This window comes from Chroicocephalus ridibundus, chromosome 7 (genome assembly GCF_963924245.1).
Source record: "Chroicocephalus ridibundus chromosome 7, bChrRid1.1, whole genome shotgun sequence".
Taxonomy (NCBI): domain Eukaryota; kingdom Metazoa; phylum Chordata; class Aves; order Charadriiformes; family Laridae; genus Chroicocephalus; species Chroicocephalus ridibundus.
This window is the reverse complement of record NC_086290.1, coordinates 37,082,592-37,103,034: the sequence shown is the minus strand read 5'-3', so window position 1 is coordinate 37,103,034 and position 20,443 is coordinate 37,082,592. Positions and strand designations below refer to the sequence as shown.

Genomic DNA, 20,443 nt, shown 5'->3' with positions numbered 1-20,443 from the left:
TCAGACGCTGGTATGGTGTCACTGGGATGCAGATAGCCTGGTTTTCCCCTGACTGAAGCGGACAATGGCTTACCATGAATAAAGTGGGTGCGATCTCCGAGCCAATCTGTACAGCTTTAACAAGTGTTCTGCGGTTTTGGGGGACAGGGTGGGGGGCAGAGTTATGCTTAGATACCTACTGAAGTTTTAACAGCAGCATCTACTGTACATTCTCCTTCCCTTATCTCCCAAAGGAGGAGAATCAGATTTTCTGAATGTAAGTAACTTCCCATGCATTTAAAAGGATTAGGAACTCTTAACTCTGCTTGTGTGAAAACAGATTGCTCCATCACTCTATACTGAGAACGAGCAGAATGCACGTTTGCATGCTTCTCTTGTGACCAAATGCAATAAAGTTTAACTAGAAAGAAATATTGACCCACACAAGAACAAGCTGAAGTATTTGAAAAAGCATTATTGAACAGCCTGCACTTTGTCCACGTGCTTTGCAAGCCTTTAAGCAAACATCCTTGTTCAGTTTTTTCTGCCCTTCAGAGTTGCAAAACACAGTCTGCCTTATTTAAAGCAGAAGCTAGAGGCATAGCCTTACTCCAGGAATAAAATACTTTGAATCCTACAGTGATTGTTACACCACGCAGTTAACAGCACCTACCAGCAGGAAAAAGAATGTATGAGTACAGAGGGCACGGACTATTACTCTTCATACTTACTGCCAGCTTCTCTAGTACTAACTACTTGAGAAAGATACGAATGCAGAGTACAGCGCAATATATTCCGGGAGGACCTGAAAATAGGTCAGTCTTGAGACAGATAGAAAAGCATTATCATCTCAACAGGGCTAGATTTCAAAAAGCTAGATCTATTGGTTGCACTTTTCTCTAGCAGAAACAATCTTTACTCTGAATTACTTCAGGTTTGCTTGTAATTTTGTATTGTTTCAAAGTCATGAAGAGCCTATGACTTGTCATTGACTCTAATATCTGCTAGTTTTTAATACTAAAAAGCAATAGAAATTATTTTAAATGTGTCCGGAATTGCCTGTTCATTTCTGGTTTCTTTATGAAGCTTTACCTTAAAGATGTGATCGTTTGTAGATTATGAGTTTAAAATACATGCTTTGCAAAACCAATTGTGTAGGGCGCTGTGAAAGAAGCCTCTGTCCAGCTGGAAAGGAGTGTAACGCTATGACATGAAAAAATGTCATCTTTGACAGTGATCACTGAGGAAACACTCAGCCAAATTAGGAAGGAAGTGAGCTTGCTCTGCTGACCTGGGACATATACACCACGTACTTTGTAGAAGCAAAGACAGCAGTAACTGTAGTAATTTCGAACTACTAGATATGAACCTACTTACTCTTTTAAAATTTCTAAGAGACAGTCTTCTCATTAAAGAAACAGAAAATAGTTTAAACTGAAGGGACCGAGTTCACTGTATCCGTTTTCCTTTAACAAGATTCAATTTTCAATCCCTGTCTCATCAGGGCTCAGTTCAAGAAAACACTTTTGAAAATAAAAGCAGTTACATATTCCAGAGCAAAATACGTTGCCTTCCACAGGCAGGATTATCTCAACTACCTAGTAAACCAAGTAATGCAATAAGCAAGTAAACAGGTGGTAGGTATCTTCAATCATACCTTTGGTTGCTGAGCACTGAATTCCACAGGGTCTTAGAACTTTCCAAAACATGAACACCCAAGCAAAGGAAAACAGTGAAACCATCAAATGGTAAATTGTGAAGGGCCTTCTTCAGTCAAGAAAGTGTTCTTCACCCATTAAGTATACTGCACAATACCATTCACAAATCTTTTTTTGTGCCTGTAGGGGTGGATCAGTGTAACTACATTTTCAAGCCAGTATTTTAACAATTTTTTTAGTTTCTAAGGGGCAGTGGAAGTAAACATTCCTAAAAATGAAGCCACGTTTTGGTGGTTTGTATTAAAGAGACACATCGCTTACCCTAATGCTACCAAATCTGACACACGCAACAAAGCCTGTAGTTTCAACCCACCACATTCTAATTCCCAGACGGGAATAGCTAATTATTACTAATAATTCTTCTAACTCCCATAGGGGAATAACATGGTAATAACATAACTGGGGACAATCCATAAAGGTATTGTTCTAGGAAAATCGCTAGTTCAAAGAGGAATCTGCTCAGGGAAATCCTAGCGCATGAGCATAGCATCCTTCCAAAGATCAGTTCATCACGCAAGCATATCCTAAGTACACCTATCAAGAAACAGTCCTGTATAAAATACTTAATTGAAGTACTTTTCAAGGCTAAACCAGAATATTGGAAGTATAGCATTTATTTGTGACCACTTTTATACCTAGTGTTCTCCCCTACAGGTTGCTGCTACAGAAGGCCATAATCTCAAATTCAATACAGTAAAAAAAAGAAATGACTTGCTCAGCAAGCCAATATACAACGCTGCTGTGTCACCAATGCTGGTCCTGGGTTGAGGGAAGACCACAACTTCTCCTTCAGCTGTTGTGTCTTAAGTTACCACTGTGGATGGTAAATAAAAATGAGGTGACTAAATACAGGGCTGTTGAAAGGCTTTTACTATACTTGTCATTTGCTTCCTCCTCCATGCTATTTGTTTGTCCTCCATGGCTGTTTCCAGCCCATCACTATAGAAAACTTTCAGCTACAGGATCCATGCAAAATACGGCATACCAAGATGAAGAAGACAGGACAAATAAATTTTTATGCAAATTTATTCATCAGCTTTAACAACAGTAATACATAAATCAATACTATGTCCAGCATAAGGTTGTATAATAAAATATGCTCTTCTGGTAAGATTGGTTTCTAGTGCGTACATTTTAAGGGCAGTTTTCATCCAGATTGGACACATTTTAAAAAAAAATAAATAAATACAAGGCCAAAAATGCTTACTTAATGAAAGTCCTGCTAAGTAAGACTTCAGGTTCCACATTGCTTCAAAGCACTAATCAGTACAGGTGTCTGCGTACATCTTAGACTTATACACAAATAGGTTGTGCTCAAGCAGCATACATTTTTTGACATCTGACTCAGACCAATACACACAAGATTTCCAATTCAGACCTCTCTACTCTTCTTAAAGCTAGCATACACCTTTTTCTTTCTCTTTTAGGATTGTCTTGCTTTCCGGCTTTGTATCTGCACATGTGAATCCTAGCAACATTATGTGTACAAAATACAAAGGTCTAGTTCCCTCCCAACACTACTTTCTTGTCTTGAGATCCAGACTGCACTATCTAGTGGAACTATTTATGAAACAAATTGCTACTCAACTCAAATAAGACTACATTGCTCTTGGAAAAAAAGTAAATTTGGGAACAGATGGGAACATGGTACGCTCCCCACCTCTGTTATGTTTTTGGAGCTCTCTAGGATTTCAGGAATACATCCTCTCTGGGATGTCTGGTGCTTAGTGCTACAGCATTCGGCTTTAGGCACACTGGGTTCTCTAGACTACAGACAGCCCACAAGAAGCTGCATTTTCAGCTTTGTTTCCCTGATGGCCAGCGAGTCCAATATCTACAGTGGCATTCAGATGTTCAAAGTGCAGTATAGAGGCATCCACTGACGTTTGGGCTACCTTTATTTATAATCAGCGATATTAAAATCTGGTCCCAATTTTGATTAGATACACATGAGAAAGCATATTTGGCAAATCAGATGTATTTTATTTACTAGCTTACTTATCACATATTGTTTGGGTATATTTGTTCTATGAATCTAGATAAGCTTGGGTTTTTTTGTCTTCTGACTTTTAAATTCCGCTGACAGCAAAATTCCCTTTTGCTTAAAAAGTTACACTTAGGATTGAGTCACAAATTTTAAAACTACTCTAATTAACATATTTTACTTCATTATATCAAAACCTGAAAGCTTGGTCAAAGTATAAACACTTATAAACCTAGTGAAAACATCCCTGAGAAACTTTCAGTAACATAGCTGTAATGATTAGGTTTTGGTCCATTAGAGGAGAAAAATTGTTACATCCAGTTATTGAATACTGAAGGCTACAAGTACATTGGATTCCCATTCATTGACTTTCACTCCTCTTACAAAATATTCCGAGACAAAAGCCGCTAGAGGTTTTTTTTACATTCTATTTAGCTTGATATATAATGTAATCATTACAAATTTTAAGATGAATGGCCTAAATTCAGCCCTGGTGTAACATGTTTAATGTCAATGGAGTTCACACACTTACATTCCAGGGCTGAAGTCTGGCAACAAAAATGACTGTGGGAGGATAGTACCTAAAATAAAAAAAAAAACAAAAAAACAACTTAAAAGTTACAGAGGATACTTTTCACAAGTTGCTGATGTATGTTTTTGCATACTACTTATTTTGCAAACAAACATTTTACAAAGATTTAAGTTTAGAAGTTATACCATCATGCCATAGGAAAACTCAGAACACCACCGGGTTCAACTCTACTGAGAAAGCAAAGCGCATAGCATAGTTTCCACAAAAGTGCACATACAGTTAATGACTATGGAAGTACTGTTAGTACACATGCAGGGTAAAAAAAAAAACCAAACAAAAACCAAAAAAAAACAAAACAAAAAACAAAACCACACCCAAAACAAACAGCAAGAACTTCTTGCAAATCAGAGCAATATCATTCTTCATTGTTTTGAAGTTGCTTAACAGGGCCACACAGTCAAACATCTCATTGTTTTAGCACTATTTTAGAACAAACTAAGTCAAAATCCACATACACGTGAAACAGGTAAATGCAAGCAATCCACTTTTTTTACTTCTTTTGCCTGGGATACTAATAATTTTCCAATACATCAGGCTTTATTAGGGACAACAGCATTCAAAAATAAACTAAAGCTGCTTGTACTCTGAGGCAAAAACTAAGTTAGCCTTAGACATTATCTTTCTGTACCAGTACTCCTGACCTTAGCACTTTCTGCTACATAAAACCTGAGCAGACCTGTCATTTGCAATTAAAAAAGCCATGCTTTATAATGTTATATGAATAGCTTCTGCTAAGTGACGCTATGTTTTACTTGATATCAAGTGCAACAAAAGTGTAATACAATATACTGTACCTAGCACTCGCCTAATTTGTATTTGTAAGGAAACATGCAAAAAAACCCCTACAAAGGTGTTTCTGTAAAGTTAAACCAAAACAGATAGACTACTAAAAACGTATTTTGTTAAAACACTGGAACTTAAAAGAGTCCACTTTGGGAATCCAAGAAGTATGTTTATATGAATTTGAGAAAATAGGGGAGCAGAACTGTTCATGCCAAGCGAAAAACAGAAAAACCCCACAAAACCAAATACTGTATATCAAGTTTTTCTGAAGCAACTAAAAAATAAACCCTCTTGTTTTGCTCAATGAGCACAAGAATTGTTCCGAATTCATGAACAAATTGAGTATGTATAACCACTGAACAGTATCATGCCGTGGGGGTTGGCAACAGAATTCAACATTATCAATGCTGATGTTCCTCATGATTGTTGATCAAATACTAGATGTGCAACTTGTGGGGATCCTTTGAAACACCTGCTGTCAAGATTCAACTAGGCTGCTCTCTGCCAAACAAAACATTTTTACAGGGTCACTGTAACACAAATTTAAACTCTCTTGGGACAGGTTCCTCAAACAGCTAAATTATGCAGTCAACTCTAGAGAAACACCTCAGACAGGGTCACAAAAGGCGGTAATGTATTTAACCATGATATTTTTGTAGCAAGTTAGTAAGAGAAGTGAATCCTTTCAGACAGTAGATGTATTACCAGGTGGTGAACTGTCAGAGACTGTTTTGGGATCAGGAGTGCAACAAACAAAAAGTTGTTTTCCCAAGCTTTTTTGGGCAAATCTGAAGTACATTATGTGGCCCATTGCAACAAAAGACACAGAAATAAGCACCAATAAGCCAAAAGCTTCAGGGTTTGGGGCCAAGATGACCATGATGAAGTGCAGTAAATCAAGAAGATAATTCATGGAGTTTTGGACACCATTTATGATGCCTCTTTCAGATTCTACCACGTTTTCTTGGAGCAACTGTGTGACAGTCAAATCAAAGGACCAAAGGCCTACAGAGAGAGAAAAAAAAAACAAAACACAGTTATCCATACCACTGGGCTTCTCATGGTAAGCTTTCATTACTGACACAATTCAGTTCATACTTCCAATTACTCACTCCTGACAAAAATGTGTGCAACAAGCTAGCCTCTTGTCAGACTCAAACTGATTTCACACTGACAGTCAAGAACAATTTACTTTCCCTTTACTAGTATTTCCTGAAATACATACATACATCTTGACGCATTAACTTGCCTGTCCCATCTTACTTCAACACGCATATCAAGCTAACAATGTTTTGCTCACTAGTTCCTTATTTCAATAGCCGTTTTACAGCTATTCACAGTGTATTCATGCTAGCTACAATTGCGAAGTTGTAAGATGGTTGCAAAAAAAAAATATCAAACACATTTTAAAATATGCAAAATACTTAATAATTCACAAGAATCTTGGTCGACACTAGCTTCTATACTGTTCTAGTCTATTAACGATTCAGTTTTAAAAGTTTATCTTGCGAACAAACTGAATACATGTAATTCAAGTATTTTATTCCTCCAAAATTCAGCAGAAAACGCAGAAATTAAGAGTACAAGAATTCTACAGGTGAGAATTACTGTTTGTTACATTTATGTATTTGACAGCCTCGCCTGTTGACGGATACTAACACCACACTAACCAGCAATTCCTCAAAAAATTAAGCTGTCATCCAAATCAAAGTTTTTGTTCTGAACTCCTTTGCTGGTCACAAGTTTAAAGGTTAAGACAGTTTATTTAAAGAAAGAATTAATGTACTAAACTGCTAAGTTTTAATGTTTTCATAGCAGATGTATTTAGTTCTGTCTCCTATTAACAAATGGTTTTATTTGGTTGTGAAAGAAGATCATTTAGAGATGAGCATTCCAAACAACAAGTTACATTCACTCCCAATGCAGTAACTTTTCTCCTATTAGTGATATATGATATGCAAGAAATCAGTACTGCAGTCTCTGCACTGGTGATACTATTGCAAGATCATTTCATTTTTATGTGAAGTGTGATGAATTAGCCTTAGAAATGCAATATAACACTTCAACGGTAGCCTACAATTCTAAACTCAAATTTGTACTTAGTTGACAGGCACTGTAATTTTTAGAATTAAAAAGCAGTCCATAGATCAGATTTTAATAGAGACACAATACTTACCAACTCTAGCAGCAATGACTCCTGCAAACAGGAGACTAACAGAGATTAAAGGCACAGGCTCAGGACTCATCTCTGGGTCGCCGTTAGCAGGAGTAGTAGACCCGTTTAACAAGTTGGGCATTCCAGTTGCAAAAACCATTTCAGGCTTATCTTCTGGAGATGCTATAGTAGGTAATGGTTCACTTTCAAACAGCCTGGCACTGATGTCAGCAAATGGGGAAACAGACAAATCCATAGGACTTCCAGGCATGAATACAGAGATGGCACATAAGACCAGACAAGCAAACTGAGCAACTCCAGAAATAAGGCCCGTGCGAATCAGGCCACATTTGCGACGAAGCCAAGTGAAAGCTACTGTTCCCATGATTCCAGTGACTGCCGAGGCACCCATGAGGAGGCTTAGCACAGAGCCACTCAAGCCCTGAGTATATGCATAGCCTGTAGTAATACAATCAAAGCCCAGAACAGTCATATACAGAAATGCAAGACCCATGCCTGCAAGAAACACTGGCTGGTTGTAGTACGCAACCCATCCATCACGAAATGTGATGAAAGGTTCAGCAATCCGGGCACCGCAGCTGACTTCCTTCTCCTGTTGGGGCTCAAAGCCAGTTACATCTTTCTCAACAATTAACTGCACTCCTTCAGCAGGTTTCACGTCACTCTCTGTAAACAGAAAGGTAACTGTTAGATATGGTCCTGCCTGCAAAGTCCAGTGTAAACTGCAAGACAATTGTTTGCAGTTAGTAAGGTCACTGCTGCAGAATGCATCAGTTAAATTCTGCAATCAGCCTTCCTCCAACTACTTAAATGTTTTAAAGTGTCCTTAAATCCCACCTATATAGTAAGATCAAGTAAAGTTTAAATAAAACTCCTGCTTATTTAAACAGTGGTACGAGAAAGCATAGCCTGCTTCTTTTCAATAGACTTGTGACCAAATGCTCCATTTCCATAAATAAATTATTTGTTTAATGAATGCCAGTGTTAGTTGTCATTTTTACATAGCCTTGTATGTCCAAACGCACTAATCACAGAAAGCAGGGAATACTTAAACATCTGGGAACATCTCATGTCATGGTTGAAGAACCAAAGCAGAGATGCTTGCTGAAGCCTATGAAAGCCAAGAAGCTTTCAAAACTTGACTTCCAAGAAATCTCATACCATGCTTTTCTACAATTCCATTTTCACCCCCATTTAGGTGGCAGGCACTTCCACTGGTCACGAACAAAAATCCAGAAACCTACAGCAGTATTTAGATTAGTAATATGGATAGAAACGATACATATGTTTGGATACCTGAGCAGTGTTTTTACACTGTCAAGTTTGAAACAAACTCCATATATAGCAAGTGACACAAATAAAGTATTTTTAGAACTTTTAAAAACGCAAGTCTTCTACTGAAATCAGTAGCTACTGCTACTGTACTGCTACTACAATAGCAAAAATTAAGAGATCCTTCCTACATATTGCCATTTGCTAAACGCTTCGCTCTTCAGGAGCATTCAAGAGCCAGTTCCAAAGCTATAGAGCCTTCTATGCTCTTTATCTTGCTCCCCTGTCTGAGGCTGCCATCAGCCTACTACAATAGCTTACTAGACCAGCTATTACCACAATGGATCTGCTGGCCGGCAGGAAGGTATGTCTCTTCAGCACTTTTAATAACTCCTACCTCACTATATAGTGAGCAAAGAACAGATTGCCAGCCAGCTTTTAAAGGAAAAAAAAAAAAAAAAAAACAACCAAAGAATTCTTTATAACATTCCTTTAAAAAGAAAACAAATACACAACATGTGAGCCCATAGCTTGAGCTTTCAGTAGTGCTCACATACTGCTGTCTTAAAATGTGAAAATGCTTGAGTTTTGTATTCCAGTATCTGACTGGCACAGTAAGTCTGCTTCTCAAGCAATTTTAATTTCTGCTATTAAGACTATGTAAAGTAATCGTAATATCAATTTCAAGGTTGCTTATAGTCATAGTCATCTGCACTGCAAATCCCAGCTGTTCAGCTTGGCCAAGGAAGCAGAGTACAAGATGAAAGTAGATTTTTTTTTTTTCCTCCATCATTTCCTGCAGCATGTGGAACTCATTGAAGCATTATCACCTATTCTACAATCTCCTGAAAGCCTGTTAGTACTATGCATAACTAGAGATGAGTTGGCAAGAAAGAGTCCTACACAGGCTGTTTTGCTTTTAGATGCTACAGAGTGAAGGACTTTATTAGTTTATTAGCTATGCTGTAGATGGACAGGAGCATTCCTTGTGATCAGCCCTATATAACAGGGCAGACTTACTCTAAAGGACTAATTGAGAGCATTCATTCTTTGGCTGCCTTCTATGGGATTCCTCAAATTGCTGCACAAAGTATTGCTATTTAAGAGTCTCTGGTATTTATGTGCAAAACCTGAAACCTCAAAGCTATGAGTAGAAAGCCTCAAAGCAGTGTCTGTAGAAGGCAAAAGTCAGCATTTCAGTTTGACTGCCACAGTGAATATACTGTGAATTTCAACAGTTACTTTTGTGTTTTCAATACCTTTCTTTACATTCAACTGTTTCAGTTCCGATTCTTCAACTTTTGCAGATTTGAGAGCCAGAGTAGGGGTCTTCTGATAAACCTTCCAGAGCAGCAGGTATTCCACACACATCGACATCAGGTTCCATCCCGAAATGAATCCACAGCCAATCATCGGAGAGCCATATGTCATTATCTGGCCAACTGCCATTGGTGCCAAGATATTGGTCAACTGATCAATTCTTCTTATTGTGGCATTCATATCTGTCAGAAATGATTTTATGAAATTGGAGTAATTGCTGAACACTTACAGTGAAATACCCAGTATCATAACCGAGGATTGCGTATGTATACACATCAAGCTAAAAAGTCTTGTTCCAAGTGTAAGCAGTTCCAGCACTGTGAGACTGCTAACCAGAGGCACCTTTAGAGTGTTCCAGTGTTAAAAGTTTACTGCAACCAACCAAGGTGTTTGTAAGCCAATTCCCTACTCCCTGTCAGTTTTGCCTGCATGAGGTCTTCCAAATTGAGCATACTGTGTTTACAGTGGAAGTTTAATCCTGCAGGTAAAACTTAATCATGAGATCAGATTGCCTTTCCATCATAGTGACATTATGGACTCCTAAACCTATCTCTGTAACATTCAAACCTAGCATGCACAACTCTGGACATTCATAGGAAACTCACATGGTAGAATTCTTTCCTGCATAATACAAGAAATTTCCTATGTAATAACTTCAGCAATTACCATCTCCCAGTACTGGACCATCTATTTCTTAATCTCCTCCATGGAATTCTAGTAACTGGTGGCCACAGTACCCACTGTGATACCAGTGGACCTTTGAAATGGCTTTAAATTTCCTTATTGAGTCACACTGGTTGATGGCAGTTGTAGGCATTCTCAGACCTTACTGAGCAAAGTCCTCACTACTTTCTGTTCCACACTTTGATGTTCAGAGTCAAAACAAGCAGCCTGTTCTTAGCATGAACACATCTTCCACTTGCTGGATGCGTCACCCTGTCCAGTCTTATCCGCTTTAGTGTCATCACACCCTCTGGGTTCCTGTAAAGTTTCCAATTACTCGTGCCATCGTTCCACTCCAAAAAGTTGCTAGATGCTCAATGGTTTTGCGCATCAGGGCTTCAGGCTGCTTAGAAGTACATCTCAAACCCATTTTAGAGTCCTATTATGAAATTAGAGCTTTTGAAAAGCAAGTGAAACCGTATACCAGTGTGAAGCTGCTTTTCTGAATCTGTGGAGAATTACTCCTTGCTATTCAAAGAAATGTTTAGGTTATTCTATTTAAAATTCAAAGTCAATTCAACTTTAACTATTTGACTGATGGTTAACTAAGATGAGTTAAGTTAAATACTTGCATAATATTTGGCTTTAGAAATTCCAAGAACTGAGCTTTGGTTTTTTGAGTTGAGGAAGGCTAATATTTCCAATCAGGAAAAGTACAAAGTAAGAGTGAATGGAAAAAGGAATCAAGGACAATAAAAAAGGGGAAGCCAAGGCAATTTTTTATTTCCCTGTTCCACTAACTTACTTAACCAAGGCTCCTCTTCGAGGAAAGGTAACAGTGCAGAGATACACAACAGTATTTAATGCAAAGTCAATGCTGGCATTTAATTTTTTAAGTTAAGGAATTTCAACAGCCTCCAAGTTACACTCTGATTAAACACATAACCCCCCTATTCAGCCTGGAAGATCCTTTAGATAGACCTGTTGAACTAAGGTGCTTAGTTTGGTGGGGCTTTTGTTTTTAAATTAAGTTGCATGAGAATTTAGGGTAATCTCTTGTCTGATTTTTCAGTACAGAATATAAGTGGTCATACAATTCTGTCTGAGCTCATGAAGCAGCAGAGAAGCAGAACCGCCTTCCATGCAGCAGCACTCTGCAGGTGTGATCTGTACCTCATTTCATGTGTATTAAGTAGTACAGGGATTGGGGAGATTTGCTAATTAAGATCTGTCACAAGAAGACAGGTTAATGAGAACCATTAGAACTTTAAGGCTTTTATGGATAGATTAGATTTTTCTACTTGTAATTCAGATGCATAAAGAAAATTAACCTGTACTGCTGCTCTAAAAAAGGCATGACCTACAAAAGCACTGCAAGGACAAAATAAAAGACTATGGTAGAAAATTTATATGCTGGGAAATGAAAGCAAGATGCTTTTTATACATCTAAGAACTAACTTCTCCTGGATGAGATGGGGAAATAAGATTCCTTCATTGGAGATAAACATCAAGAATAAATCTGCAATATAGGACTCAAATCTCTAAAAGGACTCTGGCACGTAAACTGAACTTCATAGGCAATTTAGGCAATTAATAAAAAATTAGAGTCCAGAAGCTGAAATGCTGTCTAGGCCTGAAGGTATCTAAACTCCTCAAGTGCGAGCTATAAATGTCTTGGCAACGTTAAACTGCTCTGTGTCTTCTTTGCACTTCAGTATCAGTTCCTCTATCTGGGAAGGCTTAAATCCCCTTACAGGGTTGATTCAGAGCCCATACAGCCTGTTCATCACAAAGAATGCTGCTTCCCATGCCATCTGTTACAATCAGAGCAGCAGCATAGCCAAAGATCAGTCACACATCCCTTACTGTGAGTGGCCTTGCAGCTAGCAGTAGCCCCCAGCAAAGGAGAGTCAGGTTCAATGCATCCTTGGGGAGGACCCCAAGCAATCTCTCACATCCAAGTAGTGTCAAGGCCACCAAGCTGCAGTAGAATTTGAATGGGAACTCATTCGCTTTCCTAATAATGCCATGCTACTGTGCAAGAAAGGGGGAAAAAGAAAAACATTCGCTAGGTGAAAAAGAAGATTAAGCCTGTAGTCTAATACCAAAGGTATCCGATGTCAAGGAATACAATACAGAGCTTTCAGTTCCAACTGAAGAAGCATTCACAGCTCTGAGTTAGACATCTAATGGTAGAGAAGTGCAAGATTTCAAGTATATCTGCACGTACAGCATTTCCTACTGGCAACTTCCTGATCCACCTACTTTACTGTTCTGGACTTCATTCTCATGTATCTCTTTCTTTGATCCCTATGTGAGGAGCCCAGTTACGCAACAGTTTTCTGCTTCATTCCAGGGACCTAAAAATAAAGCATTGCAACACTTGGCTTTAAGTGCCTGGAAGTTAAATAGCTTTTCTATTAAACACTGGTTATTTGATTTAAGAGCGTGGTGTATGTTTATTTGTTCAGCAAGAATAAAGTTTTCCTGACAAAGCTGCAGTAGGACTAAAAGTGGAACAAAACAAGTTTAGGGATGAATTTTAAAAACTGAACTGTAATCACAACAGTAACTTCTAGTCTTAGTTAAGTTCAGTCCACAACAGGGAAGAGGAAAATAAAGGCTGCCCTTTTTATCTGCTGTTTTCTTATAATCTGGAACTCAAAGATGCGCTGACCTCTGTAAAACTCTAGCTTGGAAAATAAAACATTTAAGGCATTAAAAAGGCAACATGTTTCACCTGCCAGCTTGCTTCTGTCTTCCCCTGCAACCACAACAATCCAGTCCCTCTGAATTGTGATCGCTGTGGCAGTGCTGGCCAAATTGGCAATATTTGCTATTGTGATAACCAGGATATAGCACACCGTCTAGAGAAATGGGGGAAAAAGTTACAAGGTAAGAAAATTGATGAAGGCAGAGCTCCACTCCTACCCTGTACAACCAGAAAAGACACTTTCACATTTGAGTCCATACATTTTACCATTATTCTTCAGATAAAACAAGACCAAGCCTACTTTACAATTCTTGGCAGAAAACAATCACCTCTGTTTACCCAACTAGCTCAAAGTTTCATTTGCTAGTTTTAGCTCACAAGAATGTCTTAACAGACTAGAGAGAAAAATAAAAAATGATCTGCCTCCCATGCTCCCCAAAGTTTCTTTGTAAGTTAATTCCTTATTAACAAGTTCAAGCACTCACAAGAAGCCATCCATGGTATAAGGTCAAAAGCTGTGTCTTAAACAAGAAGACAATCATCAGGATAATACCACACAGGATGACAGACGCGTTCTGTACAACCAAAGATGTCTGAGCCACTGTTTTAAATCAAAACAGAAAACAACAGTTATGAACATAAGAATGACGTAACTGTAAGCTTAAGGAGGTTATAATTAAGGAACACGCACAGATTCTTTAAATGTTTTTGTTTTCCTATTCTCCCCCCAAAATATAAGTGGTAAAACTATACTTCATATTACATTTTGAATCTTCTATTGTCTTACAGAAACAAGTTAACGTCTGATGTGACTTTGTAGCTCTTTGCAATTCATAGCTCTTAACAATTTACAGCACAAGTAAGTCTCAATCAAAAATCAAGCTACCTATTTAAATGCTGACACTATTTTTAAGGGGGTAAAAACAAGACTTAGCTTGAGTCTCTAAAATTCATCTTTGGCATACCATGGAAGTGACGCTATTTTGTAAACTCTTGGAAAGTAAAAACGTGTATGAAGAACTTGATGCCATGTTACTGATAAACAGACTAGAGCACACATATTTAAAATATGTAAAATGCAAATGCAGTGCATGTTTACCTTTAAGTGGAAGATGTTTGTATCCGGGCAGAAAACAACAAATAATATGAATGTATGTTAGTATTAGACTGTTAATGACTACAGACCAAGTTCTTTAAGTTACATGCTTTTGACCTTTTGCATTTCTACACATCACACAGGTTTAGCCTAAGTAGTGAACACAGAGTGATGTAAAACTGTTTTCCTTTGTATCTTTGTATAATCATTACCACTGAAACACTACCCTTCTTGAAAAAAACTGAGCAAGCCCCATTCTCATGTTTGACTGGAGCAGCTAATTCTAGCTTTATCTTTTTACATTAATTTGATCCATCCTTAAGTAAATAACCTGCTCTAGGCATCTAACCTTTGAGCCTGGAGTTCTTGTCCACCCAGTCTCCAATAATGGCTCCAAGGAGAAGAACTGATCCCGCCACAACCAGTCCATACACTGCAGTCAGGAGTAAGCTGTTTCCATAAAGTTCAACCAGGAATACAGACACGGCAAAATGCCACATACGATCTCCCTTTAAGAGTAACAGAGAGTACATACACAACATTACTATTTGCACTTTGCAAGCACACAAGCCGACTATTTTACTAATGCCCTGACAAAAGCCTGCATTAAAATAAACATTTGTTATATATGCAGCAGTGGCATGTGGGGTTTTTTTTTTGTTTGGTTGGTTTTTTTATTTAGTTATTGGGGGTTTATTTATTTATTTATTTAGGGCTTTTTTTAATGACTACATCCTGTCACCATTGTTTTTATCCCCATATCACTCAGATCATTTGTCCTAATCAAGTGCAACATTACAGCTTGCAATACCATGTCAAAAATCCCAAGTATTTTCCCTTATAGCATTACAGGACAAAGTCTGTTACCTGCCACATCCAACAAGCCTCAGAAAGATAGATTCCCCAGCACAGTTCAATTATCAGCAGAGTTATTGATTACCAGTACTACTTAAATAACTTTTCAAGACAGCAGTTTGCTCTTAGGTGATCAAAGCTTAAATGCTGCTTTAAAACACAAGAGCCAGTCAAGTCAAAGCAAGTCATAATATAATTCAAGATAGACATGGGTAAATCAAGGAAGCTGTTATCCTAAATGTTAACTGAAGTTTCTGAAGTCAGTGGACTTACGCTTTTAATAATGTTTAGCATCAGCATATTACTAAGAGGCAGGGTATCAGAGCTCATTTAGCCTAACACAAACTCATTGCTAGCTGAACCTGTTTAGCCCATTGCTAGCTTAACCTAGGGCTCAGAATACAGAATTTTCATGTTCTGATACTACTTACTACAGGTTAAAAAAAAAAAGCCCAAAATGCTGAACATGTTTAAGTGCGGTAATTTTCATACTACTCAAAACATTTTTAGGTTTGCTACCAAGCAGACCTGTGGCTTGCTAACAAATAAATCGAGGCATTTTTTTGTCACATGATGGGAGTCACATCTCACTTGTATTTTTAAACATATTACAAGATACGTGCTACAGAAAATGCTTTATGTAATCAATAACAAAGCAGATGAATAGAAATCATTCATACTATGCTAGGGCACACAGCTTGTTTAATAAAGGTTCCTAATGTTAGTCTTGCATAAACCAAACACGAAACTGCTGCCTTTTCTTCTGCTGCCTTATCTAAAATAAGCAATTGCTATGCGATACATCAAATAGTACAAATTTCTAAGGACCTCAAATATCCTGAAGGGCTGAGGGAGGTGTAATATAAAGCACTTTTAAAAAGCAAAGTCTGCCAAATCTAACATACCATATAGCACAGCAATCAAGAGATACATAAAAAGCATGCTTTTTGGAGGATCAAAATAATTGCAAAGTTTGATTAAAGTCTTCAACGCAGTATAGATGCACAAAAAGAATTCACCTTTTAATGTTTTTGAAGCTCTCTGAAGGAGGTTTCTTCAAACACTGTAATGTGTAAACATTCATATTTGTTTCCTTAACCATAGGCAGAAAAATAACTACATCCCAATCATGTGGGAAGAAAAGTTTCACCTGTTCAAGGAAAAACTCTGGGTATTTTTTTTGTTTTCTAACTAAAACCAATGAAAAAATGCAAATATAAGCATGATCAGCTTAAATGTGCCCTCTCGTATATAATAAACCATTTTTCACTCTCCAGAGACACCTCAAGTCTTCTGTAAAATATGTTCCATTTATTCCATGGCTAGAAGTATATATAAAGTATTCCAGCAACTAAAACACAGGGATATAATTTTCCAAGTCTAGCATTCATTTAAACTTAGTATGACTTGAGGTACCTCCTTACTGAATTTCACTTAAAATACATGTAGGTGGATTAACTAAGTTTTTATTAGCCTGGGTAACTGTTTATTAAGGTAGAAAAATAAGCCAAAAGAGTACTTTCACATTACAATTTTGTGACAGAAGTTTAGTTTTTTTCTTTAGGCAGAGATGTTTCAGTTACTGAATTCTGACAAGATAAAGAAGGCTTTATTAAAAAAAAAAATGGAAATATGCAAAGGTCAGTGGCAGCCACTACTGTCAGAGTGAAAAATCTGGTCGCACTTGAAACTCACAGAAAGATTCCTTTGACTCCAGTGAGATCGTGATTTTGCTATACAATTCATTAGGAGCCTGTGAACGCTGTTCAACCTTATCCAACGCATTTACCCAGAGTATTTAGATCAGGCCAATCCACACAGATCATTTTTGGGGTAACTAAAGCTATTGCGACCTGGAAGAATGAATTTCTTTCAAGAACTGAAAACCATAAAGAGCAACCAAAGATAAATCAGTGTCTCAGAAGGGCAGTATTAGTGAATTACAGAGGTTTGAAGCAGGTATGTAATTTCCAGCTAAGATCTACTGAAATTTAAACAGTAAATACTGCCTTCAGAAATGGGCAAAGTCTTGATTATACACACTTCATTCCACTTTAAAAGGTCTCAAAATGTGTATATTTCAACTCTTTTAAATAAATAACTACAGCTGTTTAGCCTCACCATCCTTTAAGATGGTTCTTCCTCTTCTGTCACTATAATTATCATTATAATTATCTCAGACTGAACATACACGATCCCATCTCAGAACTGAAGCCAAGTTAAGCCGCAGCCACACTACTGCCCTACTGCCATGCCTCCAGAGGTCCAAGTGGCACAGATAAGGCTGTGAAGTTGCAACTGATCTCCTGGCAAGCATTAGGCATGGCACCAACAAGGTGAACCCAGTTTCATTCTGTTCTTTCTTTAGTGCAACAGCGTAAGGTCTGAGACTCCAGTTCAGAACCGCAGTCCAGCCTATTAAGATCACTGAGGCCAAGCACACATTCAAATGCTTTGCTGAACCTAAGACATAGCCTAGACTTTGTTCAAACCTGAATATTTGTGGAGATGTGACACGTTTAATCATTTACAGCTTCCCCCTGTATTTGGGAATGGCTTAGTAAAACAGAAACCAAATTAGCTCTCTCAACTACAGCAAAAATCACATTTCCATCAGGTTTCCTATTGTGGACATAGCCATTCTATAACAAAGATGATTAGTTTGAGTTCTGAAGATTAAGGCGGTTGTTTACTGTTCCTGTTAGCAAAACCATTCAGTCTACAGGAACACTAAAGCTTAGGAGATACAAAAGGTGCAGTCCTGCACCTAGTTCTGTCGAAATATGGTGTATTTCTGTTGTTTCAGCAGGTTTGGTTGGGGTTTTTTTGAGTCAAGATTTTCAGCACAAAACACATTGGAATAAGGAGTATACTATTAATATTGTTAAATCAAGCTGAGTAGACATCTTGCAGTCTAATGTTTGTTACAGTGTGCGATATTATTTTCGAACTCTGCTTTGTCATCTTTACTCATGTACTGTGAGCGCAGTCCCACTGCCGAGCTCTGAAGCGCTCGTCAGAGAGGAGTAAGCAGTGTTGCCTGAATCGCCGGTTAGGCTCTTTGTGGGTATTACTGACAAAAAAAACTGCGGCAGGTAACAACCCTGGTCTCTGAAAAGCAGTGAGCCAAAGAGAAACACTGCCACTGAGCTCCTTCAATAATATTAATAATTGCTAAAATATTGCACTTGTTTAAACAAGCATTTGATACCACTCCAAGCCTTCTTCCATTAACAGAAACATCAATATGACCTTTCAGGTTGGTGAAAGTAAGGAGCTGCCAAAGTTAGGCACGCAATGTTGTAACTGTATATCAGCCATTTTTCAGTGCTATACAAAGCACAGTCCAAATCCATGACTAAAAACAAAACAGAGAATATCAGGAAGGAAACTTTCCACTTGGTTTTTTTGATCAAGCCATCGGATGGAGGCTTAATATTGTATTAACACATACATATATTCTTAATTTTATTGTATGGAATAGAACCACACTGTCCATTTTCAGCATGTTTTAAGATTTTTTTAAGTACCTTTCAAGTGAGTAAAAATGGTGTAGTAAGTTTCTACACAGGAAAGCACTTCAGAAGGCAAACATTCTGACAGAAAGACAGACATCCCCCTGACACTCTCAACAGGTTTGCTAAACAGTGTCAGTAATGCATCCATTGTAAACATGGAGTATTGCCCATTAGTTAGTGTAGTAAGCATACAAGCCCTTCAAATACATGTTGCAATGGACTGTGCTTCATTTCTTTCACTCAGAGCTTACCCTCTAAGGAGTCTCACTGGTTCTGTAGTTACTTAAAACCATAAAAAGGTACAGAACCAGATTCTCAGGAAAGAGAGTACTGCACTACTCGGCACTAATGAAAACTTGAAATCACTGCAACTACGAAGACTTTTAGCAGCAAGGTGTTGTAAAGAGACCTCTGTCTTTGTGGCTATTTTGTGAAGATTTTTTTGGAAAGTACCAATAATCAGGTAAGTCATAGCTAGATTAATGAAGTCCTCCTTCTCCCAGGCCAATATTTTACTTACCCAAGTGGACAGCGCATGTCCAAGATAAAGAAGAAACTTTGCAGACGTAAAATAGGCAACCACAGATCCTAAATGAGAAATAAGAAACAAATGCTAAAGGAGGTTCGGGCACACCCACCACGTTTCGCTACACACCGGCTACTATTCGCTGCCGTGGAGGAGCCCAACATCGCTTTCCAAGCGCAGCTGCCACCGGGACACGCCGCGTTTCGGGGCGGCGGCCGCCTCTCCGGAGCCCCCCACCCGCGGGCAGCACCGCGCGGCGGCCTCGGCGGGGCCTCTCGCCCCCCCGTCCCGCTCATCCGCGCCCGGCAACAGAGCGAGAGGCGCCCCGGCCGCCCCCGCCGCCGCGCACTGACCGCAGGGCCGCCGCTCGCCCGCCGGCTCCGCTCCCCACGCCATGCTGGCCCGCTCAGCCGCTGCCAGAGCCCGATGCCGAGAGGAGGCGGGGGGACGCGCGGCTTTGCTCCGTGTTGCCTTCCCCGACTTAGCTAGCACTGTAGCTGAAGTCGGAAAGCCTTAGCCTTATGCCCCGCGGGCGGCCGGGGACGCTCCGCCGCGGAGGGGCCGAGCGAGCGCCGCACGACGCCCGGCTCGGTCTGCGCGGCCTCGGCTGCCGCAGGCGCCGATGCTGCGGGCTGGGCGCTGTTCCGCGCACCGCCCTTTGTAGGCGGTGGCGGTTACCGCCCCCCACCGGCCCGGCCCGCCCCGGGGGCGGCCCCCGGCCCGGCCCCGCCCACGCCCCGCTCCGACGCGGCCCAGCCCGGCCCAGCGGGAGCAGCGCCCGAGGGGCCGCGGGGCGGCCGGCGGGGTGCTCGGCAGGCTGGGGTTGCTGCGGCCGGGTACGGGACCCCGAGCAACAGGAGACCCGCCTGAAAACCGTCATAACGCGCTTTCGGTACTGTGGGCCACAAGTCTCCTTCGTTTGGTTTGGGTCCTTGTTGATTCTTGTTGTTGCCTTTTTATTTTATGACCTTTTAAAAAACGTGACATTCTGGAACGTTCGATTTGAAGAAGCTGGGGTTGTAAGATAAGCACCAAGTATCACAAGACACCTGCAAATGACAGTGCTCCCAATTCATCGCCTTCCAAAAAAACCCAACACAACATTTAATGTCTTTAACTGAAATAACCTGCCGTTCTAATGAGATGGTGCAGAGTTCACTCACTCGATGCTGGCTCAGCCTGTCTGCTGCAGATCAAGTATCCCCGTTCCTACCATAAATACTTTTTTTGCACCCTATGTGACCTATT

General features: G+C 39.5%; 1 protein-coding gene across 2 annotated transcripts; it reads right to left on the bottom strand.

Moving 5' to 3' along the window:
• Window positions 1-2,705: 2,705 nt before the first annotated feature.
• Window positions 2,706-19,844, bottom strand: SLC40A1 (solute carrier family 40 member 1). 2 transcript variants are annotated; one of them, XM_063341426.1, is made up of 8 exons: window positions 19,549-19,844; window positions 19,190-19,257; window positions 14,646-14,805; window positions 13,686-13,801; window positions 13,228-13,354; window positions 9,764-10,006; window positions 7,233-7,898; window positions 2,706-6,061 (listed from the first exon to the last, which is right to left on the bottom strand). In XM_063341426.1, exons 1-8 carry the CDS (start codon window positions 19,589-19,591, stop codon window positions 5,742-5,744), a joined length of 1,743 nt encoding a protein of 580 aa, XP_063197496.1. In that variant the 5' UTR covers window positions 19,592-19,844; the 3' UTR covers window positions 2,706-5,741. The 2 variants fall into 2 exon arrangements, with proteins under 2 accessions (XP_063197496.1, XP_063197497.1); XM_063341427.1 differs by lacking the exon at window positions 19,190-19,257 and having other exon boundaries at window positions 19,325-19,844.
• Between the last annotated feature and the right edge of the window lie 599 nt (window positions 19,845-20,443).

What these genes read in the sequence shown, in the direction of transcription:
- SLC40A1 (XM_063341426.1), bottom strand. Translation starts at nt 19,591, where the DNA reads ATGGCGTGGGGAGCGGAGCCGGCGGGCGAGCGGCGGCCCTGCG. An exon ending in GGGCGAGCGGCGGCCCTGCG is followed by an intron (nt 19,258 to 19,548) that starts GTCAGTGCGCGG and finishes TTTCTCATTTAG; the next exon opens with GATCTGTGGTTGCCTATTTT. An exon ending in AGTCATTGCTGCTAGAGTTG is followed by an intron (nt 6,062 to 7,232) that starts GTAAGTATTGTG and finishes CTCTCTCTGTAG; the next exon opens with GCCTTTGGTCCTTTGATTTG.